Consider the following 14785-nt stretch of genomic DNA (forward strand, 5'->3'; position numbering starts at 1 on the left):
ATCTTTTGAATTTGCAACTTCCCATGTATCTTTAAAATCTAACCATGTGTCAGATTATAGGGATTGTGATGAAAAACAGGAAAAAAAAAGGAAAAACTGAGAAGCTGACCACCTTCCCGTGGCTAACAGAATGCCATGAGCCTTGGGTATTAAGATCCCATGGGCCAGCCCTCCTGTCAAAAGTCCAGGTGGAGGAAAGCATTACGTTAGTAGCATAAATGAGTGTTAATCCTGCTCTGAAGAAAAGAAAATTTTGTGCTTTCTTATCACATCTAAGGAAAAGAGAACAATTGTCTCTTCTCAAACACAAAAGACCAACAGTTGTTCGAGCTTTTCAGAGTGTGTTCCCTGGATCACCTACATCGGAATCACCGGGATGTTGGTTAAAATGTAGATGCCGGGGCCCCACCCACAGGCCTACAGAATCTGAAACTCTGGAGCCTGGGGAACCTGCAGTTGTCAACATTCCAGGTGATTCTCAGGCCCCTTACAGCGTGAGAATTGCTGCTTCCTTGCGAAGCACCAATTAAACCTCCAGGCTCCTCGTGAAGGCTCCACTCCTGGTGGGAGTTGAGTGGTTACCGGATTATTTTGGGTCCCGTGCTGTTGCAGGCAAGGGTTCGTTTTAACTAGAATACTGAGCATCAGAACAGGGTTCTGGGATGTCCTCTTGGCCCTTGAAAGGGAGTTGATCGCCTGCGTTACAATAGGCTGTTTGAATAATTGTCATCTTTTTCCCATTTGCAGGAGACTCTGGCATCGCACAGCACAAAAATGATTTCATCCCTCGTCATTTCACAGCTGATGGATGAGAGTAAATCAAAGGCAAACCCGGCCGCCGCGCCTCCGGCCAGGCCGTCGCGGGTGAACCGCAGCGGAGTCTCCATCAGCCGGGCGTTCGCCCTCCTTCCTGGCAGGCTGGGCATTCAGACGCCGGCGGCCCAGGAGCCAGGACCTGACACGGAGCTGCCACCCTATGAGGAGAACCCGTGCAGCGGCCCCCAAAGGGGCTTTGCGTCCATCACCATCACGGCCAGGCGCGTGGGCCCCGCAGCCGGCACCCTGGCGTGGGAGGCCGTGGGGGGCCCGCGGTACACCGAGTGCCGGGCCCAGCGCGCTCTGCTCAGGGACGCCTCTGCTCCGGCTGGGGCTGCGGAGCCCCGTGGGCACCAGGGACCGTTCACCTGCGCGGAGTGCTCCAGAAACTGCTCTGTGATGAGGCTGAAGGTGCCGGAGATGGACCCCCGGCTGTGCGAGGCTCACGAGTACTGGATCACGGATGTGGACGACCGAGAGAACAGTTTTCCTCCGGGCGCCGCGCGGTCGGGAAAGGGGCCGCTGGTGTTCAGCTCCTGCGTCCATGTCAGGGTGTCTCAGCACTGCCCCAATTCCATTTACTATCTAGACCGGTCCCTCTCCGTCCCCATTGAGCAGCCTCCGCTTGCTGGCCCTAAAATGCACAGGTCGGTCCTGTCGCTCAACCTAAACTGCAGTTCACACGGATTGACACCAGATGGAGTAGACGGCACAGCTAACGGAGGGCCAATGCGCGGTGCCTTGAAGCGGGAGCTCACGGAGGGAAACCAGAACCTCCTAGGCCCCCGCTGGAACCCGGGTTTGCAAGGAAGCTTCTCGAAGGAAAACCCGTCCTTGGAGCAGGTGCATCTGGGGCCCCGCACCTGTCCTTGGAGGGGCTCGCGTCTGTTGGAAAAGCAAGCATTCTCGGGTGTGGGAGTTCACCAGGTCACAGTGAGAAAAGGGAGAGAGGACTATACCACTCGGCACACCGGGGGTGGTGGCAGCCACCTGTCCATCCACATTCCTGGCTGGAGTTACACAGCAGGTGAGTGACACTCTCATCCTCGGGAGGTGGGGCCCCCAAGTACAGATCCCCACCCCTCAGGTAATCTGTGCAAGTCCCCTGCCAAGGTGGGTAGTGAGTTTCTTCTACATGACTTCCCTTATTTCAAGAAGTGGTTCTCAGAAGCATCGCTTTATCTGCTCTGCTCTGAGTTGGCAGTTGGTAGCTCAGAGTTGATGTCTGCCTTAGATTTTCACAGAGACTGTTATCTGATTCTCAGGGACCTTCCCTCAAAGTTTTGTTTCCAACAATAGCTCCAGACCCTGTAACGTCATGAGCAGGAAACTATAGCCTGCAGATGAAGTTATTTTAGGCCCATATCGCTCCAAAGCAGGGAGAAGAGGAAAAAGTGCTGTCCACGCCCAGAGGTTTTGTATCTCTGGTCTGAACATCTGGGTATCTGGAAGGGTCCACAGTCCTGCTCTTCTTTCCTTTTCAATCCAGCAGTTTGTATTTATGGATTGCTCTTAGAAATAATCGTCTGTAATGGAGTGTATGTGTGTGTGTGTGGGGGGGGGGAATTAGTAATTATGGGACATTTTCAAAAAGATGCAAATTGGGGACTCTCCAAACTGCAAAAGCAGCAGTTTTCTGGGGCAACTTGGCTAGAATTTGCTATTTCTGCCATTGCCACAGTTCCCGGATGTCAGCAGCCCTGGGCACACTTTACCTTTCTTAGGAGATCAGAAAGAGGAAAACAGGCTTTAGCCTGACACCAGATTTCTCGTATAAGCTTCCGATTTTCAGTTTTACTTTCTAGGAGAGACTCTGATTTATAAATTAGTGACTTTCCATTTGGGGGAAATATTTAAAGATAATAGCAGTAAAATTGGAAATGTAGCATACATACAATAATTTTATAGTGTAATTTTTGTCCATTAAGGCTTTATTAATTAATAAAAATAACTGTAAAACATTTTAAGCTATAATGTGTGTAGAAATTGTAAATGATGTAATTAATTTTAACAAGTATGTATATACTGAATGCGCAGAGATTTTTAAGGCAATTTGACATGGCTTTCAGGTTGATTAGACCATCAAAATGCCTCTGAGTCTTACAAGACTTATTGCAAAAAGGAAGAAATAAGCCCTTATCAGTGTTGCAAAGATGGACCTCAATTTAGTATTTTTAAGAAGTTGCTCAAGTCAACCACTTCCTCTTCCTTGTCAATGAAGATTCCAGAAACATACAACCTACGTTGTTGTATGTCTGCCACCCCCTCCAAAGCCCATCCTTGTCTTTATGTTGTGTCGCATGGTGTGAAATAATCATTTGGGTTTGTGGCACTTCCACCAAAGGATCTTTAAAAATCACGAGAGCCAGGTCCCAAAGATTGATTTCAGAGGAGAGGAACATGAGCAGAGAAAATCCCCCACCCCACCCTAACTTATTTTGCCTTTGGTGCAGAGAAGATATTTGACTTTGACTTTGTGGAATGACTACTCGGGTAACTGATGTTCTTAGGCAAAGAGTATTGAATTAATTCTACTTCCCATGGGCCGACTTCCCTCAGAATAACTCCAGATCCAAAGGATTCCATGTGGAGGATTTGAGTGGCTGTGAATCATGTGGCCTCATTCTACCATTTGAGGAAAGATATTCACAGAGGCCAGCTCACCTTTTTGAGAGTTGCCGATCTATTATTTTCTTGTGCAGTGAAGGTGGACAAGCCACCCTACTTCTTGGAGCCTGTTTCCTCATCTAGGTGGCTAGAGAAGAGGTGCATTTGGTATTCTTGAAAGTCCCCTCTAGCTTGAAAAAAAATCTCTGTTCTATTTGCCTGAGGTGAATCTGTGTGAGGGAGAGTGTCCATGTGACTCTGGGTCCCTCAGTCATCCAGCTCAAAAACCACAGAAACTTGAACTCACCATTTTGGGCACAGGCCTCAGATGTGTGCGTAGACACACTCACTCACACAGCCCTCCCCGGACTTTCATACTTTCTCACTCAGAAACTCATTTGCAATGGGATGTATTTCTTCCCAGGTGACAAGAAAGCCCTTCTTGTCCACACTACTGAATTCTTGCCTGAGATTTATAAGCACGACTCATGGGCTCTAACTACCACAGTCTGTCCTGGGCTAACCTACACAGTGCTCTGAGGGTGGCTCAGTAGGTTAAGCGTCTGCCTTCGGCTCAGGTCATGATCCCAGGGTCCTGGGATTGAGTCCCGCATTGGGCTTCCTGCTCGGTGAGGAGTCTGCTTCTCCCTCTCCCTCTGCTGCTCCCTCTGCTTGTGCTCTCTCTCTCTCTGTCAAATAAATAAATAAAATCTTCAAAAAAAATTAAAAATTTAAAAAACTCTGAGGAGCTGTTTGTGTTTCCTCTCTGGAACTGGGAACTCGTCAGGGACATTCTTGATAGCCTCCTGTGGTCACACATGCTATTAGCAGTCTTCCTATTTCATCATTACTGAATCTGATCCTTTTTATCTGAAGGATCCCCAGATCCTGCGTGAGCAGCATCCTCTCTAGCCACCTTGCTGACATTCAGCCACAAGGGAGGTGCAGTCTGGAAGATTCTACAAACAGAGGCAAGGCAGTTTCAGTTCTAGTCGTTAGGTCACCAGACAGGAAGTCCTATACATTGTGTTCTAGAATGAGCCTCCAGGACAGGCACGCAGAAAGGTTACTAAGATTAGGGAAGATGGGAGACTTGCAAACTTTTGGTGCAGTATAGATAGGCCATGTCTATCGGGGCATCGCATTCTAACCGACACACACAGACCTGTTCTCTTTCTAGAGGCTGATGAATTGCTTTCTGTTTTGCCCTTCTCCTCAGTCCCCGTATGTCCATTCTTTGTATCTCCATGGGTTGGTATGCCTCCTGCCAGCACCCACAAATGGGCACTGCTCAGCTCCCTGCCCTGCTCTAAGGAAGGGTCACAGCGTCTTCAGCGCTCATCCTTCCAGTGACCACAGCATATACCGCGCAGATCCTAGATGGCAGGCCCTGGCTGACATCAGTTGTGTCCATCACTTGGAATCCTTCAAACCGTTCTGTAAAGACAGTATCATTATCCCTATTTTGCAGCTAAGACAAATGAGGCTTGAAGATGAAATGATTTGCCTGAGTCCATTCAGTGCCGGAAGCTGTACCCTCGCAGTGACGGCCCTAAGCAGAGTGGTTTGATTGGTGGGGACTCTCTCAGTGGTGGGCCCCGTCTCCACTCTCACCACAGTGGGAATGTTTGAAGACCACTCGTGGACATACAGAGTAATATTAGTATCTGGTGGCCAGAATCTATTAGGAGACTGAGTTACACATTTAATTTCTAATTAAATGTAATATGCCACGTCCGTCATTTGGTAGTTAGAATTTATTGGCTCAGAAATCGTTCCCAGACTGAAATCCCATTCTTTGTGGTGTTCTTTGGGATATACAATATTGATTTGAGTAGTTCTCTCTTTGCTGGGTGTTGCATGCCTAAAACAGTATTGACTTTGATACGTTTCTTACTGTCAGTTTCATTTTGCATCTGTGGACTAGATCTGAAGCTCTCCCCTGTTCCGAAGACATCCATGGAAGTTTGTTAGATGCTTTCGGAGAAGAGACTTATGAATGCACTTTTTTGATTTGCCCCAAGCATTGATGTTCTGTGGTAGACTCTCTGTCTCAGTATGCTACAGCCCGTGCTCAGGCTCCTGGTGGCCTTGGTCTGAGAAGTCCCCAGTGGAGCTTAGCATCACTGGTGAACAAAGATGTGGATGGCTGGAGAGGATTCACTGGAGAGGAATGACCGGATTCCTACTGGATCATGAAGTGTCTACTGTGTCTACCAGTTCTGATGCTATAATCTAATACATGTTTAGTGAGGCAGGTTTATGTCATGAAGAAAGTACTTCCATCACTCAAGGGAAAATGACAGACTATATGCATACATGTCAAGCCTCCCAGAGAAATCTGCATTAGGCTCTGCTTCGGTCCCATGAGAACTTCTTACTAGAGGAGCCAGAAGACATTTGAGGAGCCCTTATTTTACAAATTTGATTTTTCTTTAATGATCTAAAACTGGGGTCTATACGGTTTTTTGGGTAAAGGGCCAGATGGTTTCCATAGCAACTGCTCAACTCAAGCAGCCACAGACAATGCACAAATAAATGAGTGCGGACATGTTCTAATAAAACTTTATTTACAAAAACAGGCAGTGGACCGATTTGGCCTCCTGGCTGAAATTTGCTGACTCTGAATCATTCGTCCTCCAAAACAAACTTTACCCTGTTTGCCAATCATGCATGTTGGATTCTCTGGAAACCCAACTCTGAGGGGGAGGTTAACGGGCATTTATTAGAGAGTGGTCTTGGCATCCATGGATGGGAAGGGGGAAAGAAAGTAGGAGTGGGCAGAGGGAGAAGTCACTTTGTGGTGCAGGCAGGGGTTAGCAAGAACTTTTTGAGGGCGAGGCTTTTAAATTGATTCTTGAAGCATAAGTGGAGAGGCCATTCATTGTGTGCCAAAGCTTTGAGTCTTGGCACTTGGGAGTGGCTGAGAAGGTCAGTGCACCTGCCACATAGTAAGTTGTGCCACGAGGCTGGAGAGGTGAGCTCGGGCCACAGTCATGGTCACAGTTAGGGGCTTAGAGACCAGAATAAGGATTTAAAATTTTATCCCAAGTGTAACGAGATACTATGATGTAATGTATGCTTTAAGAAGATGGTCTTGCTTCTCAGAGGGTGAGAGACAGAAGCAGGTGAGGCCATTGCTGTGGAGTATCGGAGGGCCGTACTGGAGGCTGCGGGGTAGGAGAAGTCTGATAGTGGAATTCCCAAGCCTCAGGTACCGGTGAGCTTGGGAGGAGGGAGCCAAACAGGTGGCAAGGTGGACTCCAGATTTCTGACTTAAGCATCTAGAGAAGTCGCTGTTGTTTTTGTGTATAGACTATTTCTTAAAGCAGTTTTAGGTTCACAGCAAATCTGAGAGAAAGTTGCAGAGATTTCCCACATATCCCACATCCCACACATGCACAACTTCCCCCACTATCAACATCCCCCCCGAGTGGTACATTTGTCGCAATCAGTGAACCTCCATTGATATGTTATAATCACACGAAGTCTGTAGTTTACGTTAGGGTTCACTCTTGGTGCTGTACGTTCTATGGGTTGGAACAAATGTATAATGACATGTATCCACCGTTCTAGTATCAGAATAGTTTCACTGCTCAAAAAATCCTCTGTGCTCTGCCTATTCATCTCTCCCTCCCACTAACCCCTGTCAACCACTGATCATTTTACTGTCTCCATAGTTTTGCCATTTCTGAGATGTCCTGTAGTTGGAATCATACAGTATGTGGTCTTTTCAGATTGGCTCTTTCCACTTAGCAATATGCATTTAAGATTCCTCTATGTCTTTTCACGACTTGATAGCTCATTTGTTTTTAGCACTGAATAATACTCTGTTTTTAGTCTGGACGGATCATGGTTTCCTCTGCTCACCTACTGAAGGACATCTCAGTTGCTTCTAAGTTTTGGCAATTATGAACAAAGCGGCTATAAACATCTGTGCACAGGTTTTTGTGGGGACGTAAGTTTTCAGCTCCTTTGGGGAAATACCAAGGAGTGGGATTGCTAGATCACGTGGTCAGAGTACGTTTAGTTTTTGTTGGTTTGTTTGTTTACTTTTACAGAAAGCTTTCCCAGAGTATGTTTAGTTTTGTGAGAAACTGCCAGACTGTCTTCCAGAGTGGCTGTACCATTTTGCTTTCCCACCAGCAACGAAGGAGAGCTTCTATTGTTCCGCGGCTCACTAGCATTTGGTGTGGTCAGCCTTCTGGATTTGGGCCATTCTAATGGGTGTGTAGTTGTTTTAATTTGCAATTCCCTGATGACATAGGACATGGAACATTCTTCCGGATGCTTATTTGCCAGCTCTGTATGTTCTTTGGTGGGGTGTGTCTTAAGGTGTTGGCCCATTTTTAATGGCGTTGTTTGTTTTCTTCTTGTCAAGTTTTAAGAGTTGTTTGTGTATTTTGGATAACAGGAGAGAAGGTTTTTATCCAGATGGGGAGGACGTGAGGAGGAGCTGAGAAGATCCCGAGTACCACTAGGTCGGGATATGTTTGAAGTGTCAGCGGGACCTTCCAGCGCAGTCGGCAAGCTGGAGATTGGGCCCGTGAATCTAGAGCTCGGGAGAATGTTCTAGGCTACAGGTGTGGTTGGGGGCTTCTTCCTAGAGTTGGAGTTTTATGCTGCAGAAGAGTTTGAGGACGCCCAGGGAAAGAGAGGGACAGGGACTGCAAAGGGTCGGGAAGCAAATGTCTGAGGTCTGGCAGGAGCAGAAGGATTTCCGCTCAGCGGTAGTGCTCAGACTACCGCAGCTTTTCCGTACTGGGGTCTTAGCGTCGTCTCAGCTGTGCCACGTACAGTAGGGCTTTCATCCCTTTACTGCTCCCTCAAAGGCCATGAGGTGGGAACATTGTTTACCTCCAGGTTCCAGGTAAACAGGTACAACAGGTAAACAGGTTTGCCCCAAGCAACTGCTAGTTGTCGGGGGGAGGGGCAGGCTTCATGCTCACCCATCTGGCCGTGTTCCCCAGGCCTTCTGATGGCACATCCCAGGCCACCGTTGTCACCTTTACACTCAGATTCATTTGCTCCTGTTCTTGGTAACGACCATCTCACCTCCTGGACCCCAGGCTCAGAAGTCTGGGTCCTCTTTGAACTCCTTCCCTGTCCCTTGCTGCCCTATTCAGTCACTGGCAAAGCCCACAGTCTCCCACAGCTGTCCCCTGTCCTCCGCATCCACACCCACTACCCCCACCCAGGCCTTTATTGCTTTCATGAACTTCTATGCCAAGATAGATTTATTTTCCTGACTGTAAAACTAATACATTATAGGAAACTGAGAATAATAAAATGCAGAATAAAAGGCTTAATAATCATTGTTGATACTTTGGTGAATTTGTTCCATTGTTTTTTATGCATATATGCTTTTTCTTTTAAATAGTCGAGATCCTGGGGCGCCTGGGTGGCTCAGATGGTTAAGCGTCTGCCTTCAGCTCAGGTCATGCGGGCTCCTGGCTCAGTGGGGAGCCTGCTTCTCCCTCTGCCTCTTCCTCTCCCCCTGCTCATGCTCTCTCTCTCTCTCTATCTCAAATGAATAAAAAAAATCTTTAAAAATAAATAAATAGTCGAGATCCTGCTACGTATGTGATTTCCCTCAGGTCTCTGCTACTTAGCACTATGTCATAAATATTTCCTGATATTAACAGTACTTTACAAAGATCATTTTATTGACTGAAATGGTGTGTTTTCTGGACCCATCATAGTTTATTTAACTATTTCTTCATTCTTGGCCCTTAAAGTTGTTACTCATTTTTCACTTTTTGGAATAATATTAATGCGGACACTTGGTGTGTAAGGCTTTGCTAGATTTTTCCTTTTGGAAAAAATCCTTTAACTGGCATGTCTAGGTCAGAGAGTATCAACCTTTTTAGGGTTCTTGGGGCATGGTGCCAAGTTCAACTCCAGGAGAAGCCTAGGTGGAAGCTTCTTTTCTCAGGGTTGCGAAGGCCCTTTCTGTATGTGCTTGGCCAAGATTAGGTACCAATCTACTAAGTTTTGCAAATTCCAAGATGAAAAATCCAGCCTTATGGTTTGAGCTGGCATCTCTGTGATTGTTGGTGAGTGTCCATTGTTCCTGCTTCTCACCTTGACCTTGGCTGTGGCTTTCCTGGTGACCCCACCCTTCATGTCCTCCTCCTTTAGGTCTCAGCAGCTAGACATTTGGGGCCAGATCATGCTCTGTTGCGGGGTCCGTCTGTACACTGTAGGGCATTTAGCAGCACCCCTGGCCTCCGCCCACTTGGTGCCAATAGCCCTCCCTCCCAGTTGTGACCAAACCAACATCTCCAGACATTGCTTGGTTGGGGGCATGTCAAAATCCCCCGTGGTTGAGAACAGTTGGTCCACACTATGCCCAAACCTCCTTACAGTCCGTGGTGATTGTGGACCAGCCTGCTCAGCTCTTCTCATTGCTCACCAGACTGAGACGAGCCTCAGCGCGTGGTCCAGCCACATCTCTCAAGTACTCAACTCCCAGGACTTTTATGGCCTATTAATATAATGTATTTGCTATTTGTGAGGACCATTTTCCTCCTCTAGATTGCATGGCCCTTGAGGTCAGGATCCAGGTCTGAGTCTTGGCTTTGACCTCTCCACGGCAGAGCACAGAGCCCTTGCACAGGACCTGTGTACTGGGTGGAGGGCAGGCCATTTTGATGACCCAACAAAGCTTTGCTGATGTCAGGGTCACTTAAAAGCCAGCTGCCTTGTCTTTCCTCAAACCACCTCTCCCTGTGGCCATATCTAAAACCTCTCTGGCCAAGAAAAGGTGGGGAGCCATGTAAGATTCACTGTCCAGAGGTAGGTTGTAAAAAAGTGAATTGAAAACTATAGTATTCCCACTTGGTTTTAAAAATTTTTTTTTAATTTTTTATTGTTATGTTAATCCCCATACATTACATCATTAGTTTTAGATATAGTGTTCCATGATTCATTGTTTGTGCATAACACCCAGTGCTCCATGCAGAACGTGCCCTCCTCAATACCCATCACCAGGCTAACCCATCCTCCCACCCCCCTCCCCTCTAGAACCCTCAGTTTGTTTTTCAGAGTCCATCGTCTCTCATGGTTCTTCTCCCCCTCCGATTTCCCCCCCTTCATTCTTCCCCTCCTGCTACATTCTTCACTTGGTTTTAAAATTTAGCGGCAAAAAGTTTCCAACTATCGTTTCCTCCAAGAACTCCTTAAGAGTAAGTATTGTCATGGAACAACTGCTTTATTATCCTTTAGATGGTCAGATTTAATGTTAAAAGAGAAAACATATGGACAGTGTTGCAAAAACATTTTGAAGGTTTTTGGGTTTTTTCGTGTGTGTTTTTTCATTTAGCTCTTGGTAAATCTTGATGGGATTGTGTTGTTTTCCCCATAATCTTGACTATGCTGTTCAGATCATATAATCTCTAAAAGTTGTTCATGTCAGCTACCCCAACTGTCTTTATGGAAAAAAAATGCCCCCCCCTTTTTTTTCTAATTCCCTTAGTTGTATGAGTGGTTTATGTCTTCATGTTGTTTAGGAAATGGTCATTCTAATGGGTCATTTGCTCAGGTTTGCCAGGGATAAGATTAAGAGACCTGATTTCAAGGGCTGTGGCGGGCTGACAGGATACATGGTCTGATCTTTTAAATTAGGCAACTGTAAAGCTGCCATCTCTATCTGCCTGAGAACCGGTGATCATCAGGGGGACCTAGCGGAAAAAAGACACACGTGTGGGTGTGGGGATGAGACCCATCTGAGTTTCAGTTCAGGCTCTGCTAGCTGCTGACCTTGTGTCACGAGGAGACCCGAGCATGGTGTGTATGCAGCGGGACCTAATTATCTTTAGACCTAAGTGCCACCTGAGCTATCAGCGGGAAATTCACGTGGACGTGCTCTCGGAAAAAGGAATGGTCATAACGGTGAATTCTGGAAGGAAGTGGTCCAAATATGGATGACCCTGGAAAAAAGGGAAGAAAAATGTGAGAAATAGGTGGTGTGTTTAGCTCCTTTGGCTTCATGAGTTTTGCTATTTTCCCCATTATCTTAAAGCGGAAGCTCAGGTCTTTCCAAAAAAATGTAAACATTTTCCGTGTTACCGACTAACTTTGGGAGAAGGAGAGATGAATGAAGATGGTAGGACCAGCCTGGAAAGTCATCTTAAGCCATGATGCCCCAGTAGCTTGTTGCTAAATGTAGAAATTGTTCCCATATTGTTACTCGGGGTCTTTTATATCCTGGATTAGGTCAGAGCCCGGTGAGGGCATCACTGTGGATGAAGTACCACAGTTCACATAGGGAGCATTCTGATGATCTTATGCGGCTTAGGGGCTACCATCAGAGTGTGGTAAATGTGTTCTCAACCAGGGGAGGGCATCAGACACACCAGTGATACTTTTTCAGAATGCCCGTACTGGACTCTCTGCTGGAATCCAGTGTCTCCTCCGTTAAGAGCTCTTTTCTGAAGTCTGTAGGGGAGGGAAAATAATTTTCCCTCCACCCTCCTAAGTGCTCTCTGGGGACCCTATTAAAAAAAAAAGAGGCAGATAAACAAGAGAAAAGCAAATCAGTTTATTGACATGTGTACATGGGAAAATGCATGCATGGGAAATCTGACTCTGAACAGGGGTTTAGAGTCCCAACAAGAATGATGGTTCCATGAAGAAATGACAGGACAAAAGAAAGCAAGCAATTTCAGGCTTCTGGGGTTCCGCAAAGCAGGGAGGAAAACTTGCTCAGATAAAGGCTGACGTTTGTTATGTCCATTCTGCTGGTGCTGTCTCCTGGCTGATGGGTCTACCGTTGTCTCTGCTGATTAACTTCTGTCCTTCCTGGTGGAGAGGGGTGGAGGGACCCCTTTGTAAATTTATGTCCTGCTTTTAGGCAAATAGGGAGAGGGCAGAGAGCTTTTCTTCTCTCTGCCTTTTTTCAGTTGCTTTCAGCTCAAAATGCTCCTCATTCAAAGTGACCTATTTTTGGGGTGGCATGTGCTTCTACCCTTCAGGGACAGTTCTGTCTGGAGGACAGCATGTCCCTTCTGTGCATCTAGGTTCTCTGCTCTCTAGGGCTAATGATCAAACTCTTCAAGGTTGAGGTCCCCCGAGGGGTCCCGAAGGGCAGGTGCACAGGACAGGTGCTCTCTTTGCAGGAGCAGAGCCTTTGTCATGCCACGTACAGTGAGAACCTGCTCCCACAAATGCCTGCCCTTGCCCCCTCCCATTCTTGTGATAAATGCCCTGTAGGAACTCAGAGTAAAACTCAGAGTCTGGGTGAGGACTATATAAATTGGCCCATTAGGTGGTGGTTTTCTATAGACTCAGAAGTTGGAGGCAAAAGCTAAAAATTCAGGTTTTCTTAATTAGTTGAAACATTGGGGTACAAGGACTGCATTATTTTGATCTTCTGTAGAACTGCCTTCGTCTTCATGATGCTTCGGTGTGTTGTGTCATGAGCCTAATCATTCATATTAAACAATGCCATTTATGGGGGGCCCCACAGGAATAATACCTCTACATTCCCTGTTCCCGGAGCTGTGTGTCTTCTGAGCAACTCTTACCTCTCAGGGCATTTGGTCCACACATCCCCTGATGTTTCTCCTTCCACATTACCAGAAAATCCAGACAACTTCAAGGCCCTTCTCTTATAAATATGCAGAATCTTATGGCAATATTTGGTGTTCTGGCTTTGTCTTCTCTTGCCCATGTACAAATATCTAAGTTGGCTGAAATGAAGGGAAAAATTGTACAGTTTTACTTAAAATCTGCTCCCTCTTTGGGCAGGAGACTAAATTGAAGGCCTGGGCATGCATTGCAAGGTTGGTATATATTCAGCAGATGAGAAGCTCTGGTGTTTTAAGAAGATAGAGGCTTATCCATTTTTGCATAAATGTGGACTATATTGCGGTGATTTTGATCGGATGGCCCGTGTGGATGGTGAAATTGACCTTGAGTTCCAGTGGCATCCTGTCCTGCACCCCCATAAATACACATGTAAGATTGAGTAACCTGCTTCAGTTAGAAGTGATAGCAAAGGAGCTGTGAAGAGTGGTGCATTGGACCCCAGCCAGCAGGGTTTGGGAGACGTGGTCCTTCAAACGCATTGAATATCCCAGGTTCGTACGTTTGGAAGATGTCACTTACCTAGACATCAGGGAGAATTCGTGCTGATGTAATTGGTGTGGGAAAGCCCATCCTCATTGTCTCAGCCCCAAGCCCTCCTTGACTGTTGGCACCACTGGGAGCTCTGTGGTTTCTCCCCAGATATCATAGCATCCACGTAAATGCTTAGAAAAGACTGTAAATGTAATGTTTCTCCTTTAGTTCTTCTGCTGTTGTAATGTTTTCTTTCTCTCTTGTTAAAAAAAAAAAAAAGTGCATTGTAAAAGTTAAAAATTAGGCAAGCAAAAAGAGGAAAACAAAAAGCAACCATAACCCTACTACCCATAGGCAACGTCACTGTGCACGTTTCCGTAGATCTTCCCAAACAGATTCCTTGGATGCAACAAACTTCTTTTTTCTTTATTCTGTCTTTCCAGTCTTCTCTTAATAGAAAGGGGATCATGTAAAACATCATTCTAGGAGGCTGCTCATTCTCAGCAGTGGACTATGAAGTTCATTTTCATGTCCTATAATATTCCCGTTAACCATGTAATGGCTACCCAGGCTTTCATTGCATGGATTTACCTGTTTTTTTTGTTGTTGTTGTTTGTTTTTAAAACCTTCTTGTTGAATAGATTGCTTCCATTTTTACATTTTTGTAACAATGTGTTGATAAGTGTCCTTGTCCAGAAATTGTTGTGGGCATTTCGTTTGATTTCCTTAACCCACATTCCTAAGAATTTCTGGGTCAAAGGATAAGCAGAATTTCGAGGCTTTTAAAATAGATTTCCAAAAGATCCTCTGCAAGAGGTGTATGAAGTTACACTATCAATACATAAACACCAGCTTCCCTGAACATGCACAAACATTCAGTGTTGGCATTACAAAAATTTCCATGCCATTTTGATAAGTGAAAAATGGTATTTATGATATATTAGTGCATATTTTTTGATGTTGAACTTTTCCCATGTGATATATCTATATTTCTGCTTTTGTAAATTGCCTATATATTTTCTTTGTCCACTTCAGTCTTTTTTCTTTTGAATTTTTATTTATGTTAAAACATCCTTTTGTATTATTTTAATGTTGTTTATCATAACTTTTTCAACTTTGACTTTTGAAAGGATTTAAATGAACAGAAGAGTTTCAAAGGTGGTACGGGAGAGTTCCTGTAGAGCCCATATATCTAGCTTCTCCTTATGTTACCATCTTACATAATCACAGCACTTTTCTTCCAAGACAGAGTTTCTCCACCTCGGCACTATTGGCATTCTGGGTCTGGGAGATTCTTGGT

At 45.7% G+C, this 14785-nt stretch overlaps 1 protein-coding gene across 9 annotated transcripts in view; it reads left to right on the forward strand.

Moving 5' to 3' along the window:
• Positions 1-14785, forward strand: part of C7H10orf90 (chromosome 7 C10orf90 homolog) — a 205088-nt gene that overhangs the window by 139132 nt on the left and 51171 nt on the right. For all 9 annotated transcript variants that reach the window (XR_013449562.1, XM_078076973.1, XM_078076974.1 and 6 more), the window contains one exon: positions 748-1843. Coding sequence is in view for 8 of the 9 variants with exons in the window: in XM_078076973.1 (XP_077933099.1) it covers positions 748-1843 (1096 nt within the window). In the remaining variant the exon portion in view is untranslated. The remainder of the gene's footprint in view (positions 1-747; positions 1844-14785) is intronic.

Source organism: Halichoerus grypus, chromosome 7, assembly GCF_964656455.1.
Source record: "Halichoerus grypus chromosome 7, mHalGry1.hap1.1, whole genome shotgun sequence".
Taxonomy (NCBI): Eukaryota; Metazoa; Chordata; class Mammalia; order Carnivora; family Phocidae; genus Halichoerus; species Halichoerus grypus.